The sequence below is a fragment of the Telmatherina bonti genome (assembly GCF_933228915.1).
Source record: "Telmatherina bonti genome assembly, chromosome: 1".
NCBI classification, from domain to species: domain Eukaryota; kingdom Metazoa; phylum Chordata; class Actinopteri; order Atheriniformes; family Telmatherinidae; genus Telmatherina; species Telmatherina bonti.
In genome coordinates, this window is record NC_136619.1 from 43,311,007 (window position 1) to 43,319,830 (window position 8,824).

At 44.4% G+C, this 8,824-nt stretch overlaps 1 protein-coding gene across 1 annotated transcript; it reads right to left on the reverse strand.

Annotated features, from left to right (window-relative positions):
* Nucleotides 1-152: 152 nt before the first annotated feature.
* gtf2a2 (general transcription factor IIA, 2) lies at nt 153-4,048 on the reverse strand. The gene is made up of 4 exons (XM_079244001.1): nt 3,890-4,048; nt 1,607-1,711; nt 487-645; nt 153-366 (listed from the first exon to the last, which is right to left on the reverse strand). The coding sequence occupies exons 1-3, from the start codon at nt 3,959-3,961 to the stop codon at nt 487-489; spliced, it is 336 nt and encodes a 111-aa protein (XP_079100127.1). The 5' UTR covers nt 3,962-4,048; the 3' UTR covers nt 153-366.
* Between the last annotated feature and the right edge of the window lie 4,776 nt (nt 4,049-8,824).

Consider the following 8,824-nt stretch of genomic DNA (forward strand, 5'->3'; position numbering starts at 1 on the left):
CTGTCCGACATCATCATGTTATTCATCGTAAACCTAAAAATAAGGTGGAAAATATATAATATACAGAATAAATAATAAACTTCATGGATCTCTGCTTGTGTAAAAGTTTTTACATGTTGAACAACAACTGAACAGATGTGCTTTTAAATAAAGTTTTTATTAAAGATGATTCAGTTCTACAACAAAAACCTGAACAAAGACCTTGTTAAAAAAAAAAAAGAAAACCCTGCTGCAGGTGATCACGCACACACACACACATGTAACTGCGCTATAATAAATTATATGTACAGTCCAGATCAGTCTGCAAGTCCAGCTGGTGGACCAAGACGCAGAGCGGGTCCTCCCAGGACAGCGCCAGACCCCGAGTCTGCAGAGAACAACAACAAACCAGCGTTAAACTACACGAATAACTGCCACAGAGGAAGAAAAGCATAAAGCAGGACCAGGACCCAGAGGACCAGGATGTGTGAGTGGGTGGGATACTTATCATTTATCCGTTTTGTTCTGGGTGGACTCGCTCTTCCCGTCGCAGGCGACGATCTTCACCTTGTCGACCTTCACCAGGTCCGTCACCTCTCGGAACTCCACGTCGTTCAGGACAAACGTCCACACGTTGTCACAGAACCGGTACGTGTTCAGAGACCCCTGCAGGACCAGAGGGGGGGGGTAAATATAAACCTTAAAATCAGCTCTGCTGAATCCTGAAACAGGTGACCAGCCTGTTAACTACCTGGTTAACTGCCAGGTTAATCATACTGTTAACTAATGGGTTAAGCAGCCTGTTAACTACCTGGTTAACTACCAGGTTAATCATACTGTTAACTAATGGGTTAACCAGCCTGTTAACTACCGGGTTAACCAGCCTGTTACAGCAGGAATATGACGACCCGACAGGAACGGTCATGTGATGGCTTGATCAGCTGTGAAGTCACGTCACATTTTAACTGAATTTTAAACTCGATCGAGGATCAATTTTCCTCCGATGACCAAAAGGGGAAAGCATATCGTCGATATAACCCTAACAAGGTAGGTAACAACTAACCAGGGTTCTGTTCACATCTCAGGTAACATCTCTGCTCTTCCCTGAGGGAAATACGACGTGAACGCCCGCCGAACTCGGAACAAAGAGGGTTCAGACCGGGCACTCGGACCCGGTTGGCGAGCGCCATCTTGGTGGCGTTCTTAACCAGGTTATGATGTCATTCCCGACCAGAACGACCTCAGAAAAAACAGAATGACGTTCAGCTCGGCACGTTCCCGTGGCGGACACGAGGTTCTGCAGAAATACTCCGTCTGTTACTCGCTGGAGCAAAACTTTCCTCCTCTCTGGCTGCTAAAAAACCTGCAAAAACGTGTCTGATATGTTTCTGGTCTTCAGTAACGTGTAGGCAGATGCTGGCAGAAGCGTGCACGCCTGCATACACGTGCACTTAGTGCTGATGTCAGAGAGCAGCTATGATGTCATGCTGGACGGGAGGAGATGAGTTTGCCGCCGTAACGCTAGCTGGTAACGCTAGCTGGTAACGCTAGCTGGCATCTCTGCAGACCTGCCATGGGACCAATCCGGACTCTGAAGACCCCACGGGACCCACTGAGGGGGACTCACCCTGAAGTTGACTCTGTTGCGGACCCGGTTGGCGAGCGCCATGTTGATGGCCTTATCGAACTGAAGGAGGACCTGCAGGGCCAGCTGAGGAGTGATCTGCTGAGTCTGAACACAAACATCGTTTCATGGTGAAGCCTGTAGGACTCGTGCAGCTGCCATGTGGTCCTGCATGCAGTGGTTCTGCAGGAGGTCCAATGCTGGGACTGTCCACACGTAGCAGGTTTCTCACAAAACCACGATGTTTCTTCCTATTCAGCTCCTTCGTCCACACAAACGCAGATTCATGCATCAAAACAATTGTTTTAAAAACCTCTGATCAAAGCAAAGAAGTGTGAACATTTTGTCTCCATGTGGACGTTTATATGTTGAAATCATAGACTGTATAAAAAGATGGGCGGAGCCTCTGAGACGTCACCCGCAGGTTTCTGAAGAGCTGAATTGAAGCTCGGTGGGCGGTTCCTACCATCGCCATCTTGGCAGGGGCATGCATGTCGTCTCGCCCGGAAAATACAAATATGGGCAAAGAGGTGGAGCTGAGAGGGGGGCTGTGAGCGTCATGGTGGATGATTGACATCCAGCGAACACCGAGCTTTCTGTAGCTAAGAGCTAACCGAGCTAACCCGGAGATAACAGGAGCTAACCAGCTAACGGAGGTAAGCGGGCTAAAGCTAAGTCACGTTGTTAACCGGCTAAAAACCGCGGTTGTTCTACGTTCTTCTGACTTGAAGCGGGAGATCGGGTACCTGTCAATCAAAAGGACACGCCCCTAAATCTGACGAACTTCAAGATTAAATTACTTTTAAACAGTAAAATGAAGGTAAACCTGACCTATTAAACCTAAAATGGATTTTTGAACCAGGCTGTAAACATGTTTATTTCTGTTGTGAAGTTGGTCTTTTTAACATGGGAGTCGTTGGGGATTTGCTCTGTTTTGGAGCCCCTAGTGGATGAAGGGGGAACTGCAGTTTTATGCACTTCCCCATAGGCTTCAGTTTTTACTGTCGGAGACGAGGACGAGATGAAGGACGGTTATTTTCCACTAGCTAACCAGATCACGTTGGAAGCGTGCTTGGTGTTTAGTGGAAGTGACGTCAGACGGAAGGTTATTCTGATTGGACAGGATTAAGGACGCTTGACCCACCTATAGGGTTGACATGAATGTGTTTTAACAACGCGGTGATGTGGATGGATTTGTATGTGTCGCTTTAGCTTTCCTGGCTGGAGGGGGAAGATACTCAGTTCTGCAGAAACCTGGCAACGCGTGGACCTGGTCTGGATCTGATGGAAGAACCCAGACCAGATGGATCCAGCTGCATTAAACACAGAACATGGTTTAATGTTCCAGTCCAACATACATCACACACAATGTCACCAAACTGACTTCTTCCTAAAATAAAATCATTCCAGTAAAGAATTTCCTCCTGACTGGGAGGAAATCCTGATAAAAATGGAGGTTTCTTCCTAACTTTAGATTCCATGTTTTTAACTGTTTACAGTCAGCGTTCAGTCTGTAACTGGTTCATGCTACAGAATAAAAGCAGTCTGTAACTGGTTCATGCTAAAGAATAAAAGCAGTCTGTAACTGGTTCATGCTAAAGAATAAAAGCAGTCTGTAACTGGTTCATGCTAAAGAATAAAAGCAGTCTGTAACTGGTTCATGCTACAGAATAAAAGCAGTCTGTAACTGGTTCATGCTACAGAATAAAAGCAGTCTGTAACTGGTTCATGTTACAGAATAAAACCAGTCTGTAACTGGTTCATGCTACAGAATAAAACCAGTCTGTAACTGGTTCATGCTACAGAATAAAACCAGTCTGTAACTGGTTCATGCTACAGAATAAAAGCAGTCTGTAACTGGTTCATGCTACAGAATAAAAGCAGTCTGTAACTGGTTCATGTTACAGAATAAAACCAGTCTGTAACTGGTTCATGCTACAGAATAAAAGCAGTCTGTAACTGGTTCATGCTACAGAATAAAAGCAGTCTGTAACTGGTTCATGCTACAGAATAAAAGCAGTCTGTAACTGGTTCATGCTAAAGAATAAAACCAGTCTGTAACTGGTTCATGCTACAGAATAAAACCAGTCTGTAACTGGTTCATGCTAAAGAATAAAACCAGTCTGTAACTGGTACTTGCAACAGAATAAAATCAGTCTGTAACTGGTTTTAACTGGTTTTTATGCTACAGAATAAAACTCTTTCGGATCAGATCAAAGCGGAACTCCTCGCGCTCTGCTCGCGCTGTTAGCAGCATGCTAACTTAGCCTGACCGCTTCTGTTCACCTGGATGAGCTCGTCCAAACTCTCCTGCAGGCTGTTTCCCAGCGTGGTGTTCCGATACAGCTGGTACGCCATGATCTCGCTACTTCCACGGCCACGAACGGCACGAGACTGTCATACAGACACGCGACCAGCTAACAATGCTAACGACGCTAGCCGCGTTCCGCTACAACAAGCACATAGAGCATGCGCCGAAGAAGCCAACGTCACGCTTCCTCTTAGCGGAACTAGTCAACAGGTACCTTTCACAATAAAACTGCTGACATGGACAAACATATTATCAATTTATTTATTTATTTATTTAAAATTTCAGACAGTTCTGCTATCTTCAGTGACTTAAAAATATTATTAATGTAAATTTCAATTTCTGTAAAGTACACGAAAAATAAATAAATAAATCAATTTTTGGTTTTATTTGAGTACAAAAGGGATTTGAGGCCAATCTTTTTTTCATAGATCCATAATAAAAACCTTTTATATCCATTTCAGTCTGGCTTCAGGCAGGACCACTTCACTGGAACTGGTCTCCTGTCTCTTACTGGTTCCCTACAATCTGCCAGATCCACCAGTCAGTCCTCAGTCCTGGTCCTGCTGGACCAGATCTGCCGGTCAGTCCTCAGACCTGATCCTGCTGGACCAGATCCGCCGGTCAGTCCTTAGACCTGATCCTGCTGGACCAGATCCGCCAGTCAGTCCTCAGTCCTGGTCCTGCTGGACCAGAGCCACCGGTCAGTCCTCAGTCCTGGTCCTGCTGGACCTGTCTACTGCTTCTGACTCAGCCAACCATCAAATTCTCCTCTCCACTCTCTGAGATTGGCATCTCTGGATCTGTCCTTTTGTGGTCCACATCTTACCTCACAGGAAGATCCTTCAGAGTATCCTGGTGAGGAGAAGTGTCCAGCTCACATGAAAACAGGGGAACCTCAGGGATCGGTGCTCGGCCCTCTTCTCTTTTCACTATACACCTCCTCAGTGCAGTTAGAAGCTCTCATGGCTTCTCCTACCACTGCTATGCAGATAACACCAGCTTTTCCTTTCCTTCCCACCAGACAACACAACATTTCACTGAGAATATCAGCTTGCCTTGCTGATATCTCTGCATGGATGAAGGATCGCCACATTCAGCTCAATCCAAGACAGAGCTCATTGTCTGTCCAGCCAATCCTTCCTTACTTCTGCAGATACGTGTGAAGCTCCACTCTATCACACTTGTTCCTACGTCTGCTGCCTGGAATCTTGGGGTCATGGTGGATGACCAGCTGACCTTTAAGGTCCATGTTGCCTCGGTTGCCCGTACACACTCAAAAATAGAGGTACCAGCTTGTACCTGAAAAGGTACAAATGCTTGTCGCTGGGGGTGTACTCTTTTGAGAGACATTTCTGTACCCTTCAGTTCTGGTCTATTTTTGTACCTTATCAAGTTCAACCTCACCTTATCAAGTTATGTTTTTTATGTTTTCACAGCATTAGGCCTGGTCCATGCAACTTAGCAATATTATCTTATCTTTAATCTAGAAATAATCTTCAAAAACTCAAAATACTGACCAGACATACACTTAGTTTGCAGCATCTGACCTTCATTGTCTGGTGTAGTAAATGACTGTTAAGTAGTACTACTGTCATCACTCAACTCTGCTCTAGTTTGTAACATTACAGCCATTAACATTACATTTTTCAATGCTGCAGGTACCCTTATGGTCAAAATGGTACAAATTTGTACTTTATGTCACTTTGAACCCTTTTTCGTTCTCTGAAGGTGCTTCTGGTATCTTAAAGACCAGTATTGTACTTTTGAGAAAACATTTCTTTAAAATGTACCTATAGGTACAAAAATGTCCTTTTCTTGTACCTCTATTTTTGAGAGTGTACCTGCCGATTTTCTCTCTACAACATCAAGAGAATCAGACGTACCTGACAGAACACATGACTCAGCTTCTGGTTCAGGTTCTGGTCATTGATTACTGCAGTTCCCTACTGGCAGGTCTGCCTGCATGCTGGTTAAACCTCTGCAGATGATCCAGAACCAGCAGTACGTCTGGTCATCAACCAGCCCAAAAGAGCTCACGTTACTAATCACACTTCCGTGGTTTCCAGTTGCAGAGCATCAGATTCAAAGCTCTGCTTCTGGTTTACAAAACAACAAGTCAAACATCTCCTGTCTACCTTTACTCCTTCATCCAGACCTACACTCCCTCTCCACAGCTACGCTCCACCAGTAAAAGACGCCTCGTGTTACCACCAATACGTGGGACTAAACCACCAGCCAGAATTTTTTTCCTCTGTTGTTCCACGATGGTGGAACGACCTGCCGAACTCTGTCCGACCTGCAGAGTCCTGATCTGCTTTAAGCTGCAGACTCAGCTGTTCAGGTAGGATTTCTGCTCTTAGTTTAACTGTGTTTATCAAAGAAGTTGGAGAACCTGGTTCAGTTCTTTGCAACAAATATTATGATATTCATTCTTTCCATTTCAACAGGGAATTTTGTGGAGGGAAGAAAATATATATATAAAAAAACTGTAGTATTATGTGTCAACACCGACAGGAGTCCAGCAGTCCACCAGCACCTTCCTATGATGTCCTCTTCTGATTGATTTACTGCTTGTGTTGTTCTCACTCTCAACTTCCTTTGGATAAACGCGTCTGCTACATGACTGGAATTGACTTTCTGATTGTACTATTAATTTCTTTTTGAAGAAAATCAGATTTCTCTAATTATAATAAAAATTTCACTGTTTGTAAACATAAAAAATGTAAACAAAAACACAGTTCCTACAGGAAGATAGTACAACTAAGAAGGAAAAAGTTAAGTATTATTTTTGTAATAATTTTTATTCATATTATTAATAGTTCAAATCAAATCAAAGATACTTTATTCATCCGCAAAGGGAAATTCAGTGCTCAAGCCAGCTCGTCTAAGGTCAGACATACAGACATGTGACATTAATGACAAAAGAGTAATACAGAACCAAGCTTAAGCTTAGGCTGTGCAGCTAGTTTACCTATGCTGCCTTACAAGATAAGATAAGAACAGAGATACATTAGGATCATGGTCGAGGAAAAAAAAGGTCATGGAACCGGACATACAGAGACATGTCCGAACATATTCAAGACACTTTACAGACAGAGAAGAAAATATAATGAAAGCCAATTCATAACAGCCTATATAAGGAAACCAACAGATTGAGTTGAGTCCAACTCAATCTCCCATCCTGAGCAAGCACACTGGCAACAGTGGGAAGGAAAAAACTCCCTTTTAACAGGAAGGAAACCTCCGGCAGAACCCGGCTCAAGGACAGGCAGCCATCTGCCTCTGCTGTGTGGGGGGAAGAGGACAGAAAGACAACAGACAACAGGAACTGCTACTCCCGGCCAGGGAGACCTGCTGAGACAGGAGACATAACTAAGGGATGCTAACCATCCCTAGCTATAGGACTTATCAAAAAGATAAGTCTTCAGCCTAGTCTTAAAGGTGGGGAGGGTGTCTGCTTCCCTAACACTAACTGGGAGCTTATTCCATAAGAGAGGGGCCTGATAACCAAAGGCTCTGCCTCCTGCTCGGCTCTTTGAGACTCTAGGAACCACAAGTAAGCCTGCAGTCTGCGAACGAAGTACTCTGGTTGGTATATAAGGAACAATGAGGTCTTTGATATATAGTGGTGCCTGGTTGTGGAGGGCTTTATATGTAAGGAGAAGGATTTTAAATTCTATTCTAGATTCAACAGGCAGCCAATGAAGAGAGGCTAAAACATACAGAGAAAAAAAAACCTCATACATTGAAGCACAAACTAAAACAAGACACACAAAGTCCAGGAAGGCGGTGACTCACGTGAGGGAGGACTGGGGGGGGTTGAGGAGGGGGGACAGAGCGTCTATGAGCATGTCTTCTTCCATTCTCAGGGGGGGTTGCGCCGGCCCAAGGCTGCTGGGAAGTCGAATCCAGATATGATTGTTGTTTGGGTTCCAGGCGAGGAAAACAATTTGCCCTCAGCAGGGGGGGGGGGGGGGGGGGGGGGGGGTCAATTTCCACCGATTCTAGCAGATATTTTCTCCATGTTGTTATTGATTCTGCGGACCAGCTCCGGGACCTCGGCCAAGTGACCAGTATTGAACAGACTGGCATCCTGCTTACGGTTGAGTCCGGTCAACGCAAGAGTCTGTGCACTGCTAGCCCGGCCCATACCGTTACAGAATTCAGGCAGCCTGCCAGTTGTTGCCAGAATCTCATGGGTCTTCAGGTAGATCAGGACTCCACCAGCGCCAATCAGCAGAATCCCGATCACCAATAATCCAAAAATGTAAACATCCTCCACGTCCTCAGAGGACAGAACTGCCAGACACATCGGTCTCCACGTGGCCCATGAGTCCTGAACGTATCCAGCCGGAAGCGTCCCCTCAGGACATGTGGGCTCCCCTCTGCCCGATCTTCGGGTTGAGAAAATTTGATCAATTGCGTTGAGAGACCAGCCGATCAGATCCATGAGGTAAATTTGAATGGAAGTAAAGCGATGTAGAACGAGGGTCAGAGTCAGACAGGACAAAGTCGCAGGCCAGAGTGGGAGGAGGGGGAGGAAACGGGAGCAAAAGAAAGAAGTGTCCGCCTTCGCTGAGAGCAAGAGTGAGCAGTTAAAGTTGATTTTATATCTTTCTGTAAAATGTTTTGTTAGAAAATATATATTTACAGCTATTTATTCATGAATTCACTCATTAGTTCATTCAGAAATTTTTAGTTGGTGTTTTTACTTTCTGGATTTATTTTCTTAACATTTTGTTGTCATTTTATATTGTAACTTAAGGTTGTTTTTAAAGATATTAACAATATCTTTAGCCACGTTTTATCTTTTTGCTGATCTTCTTTTTGGGTTATTTCCATCTATTAGCTCTAAAAACGTAAATAAAACGTGTGAAATGCTGACTGAGTCTTTGAATAAGAGATTTTCT

Excerpts from the sequence above, each read along its gene's own strand:
- gtf2a2 (XM_079244001.1), bottom strand. The coding sequence starts at position 3,961 with ATGGCGTACCAGCTGTATCGGAACACCACGCTGGGAAACAGCCTGCAG. Across the intron at positions 1,712-3,889 it reads GTTTGGACGAGCTCATCCAG|ACTCAGCAGATCACTCCTCA; the intron begins GTGAACAGAAGC and ends GTTTGTGTTCAG. Across the intron at positions 646-1,606 it reads GCAACAGAGTCAACTTCAGG|GGGTCTCTGAACACGTACCG; the intron begins GTGAGTCCCCCT and ends CTGGTCCTGCAG.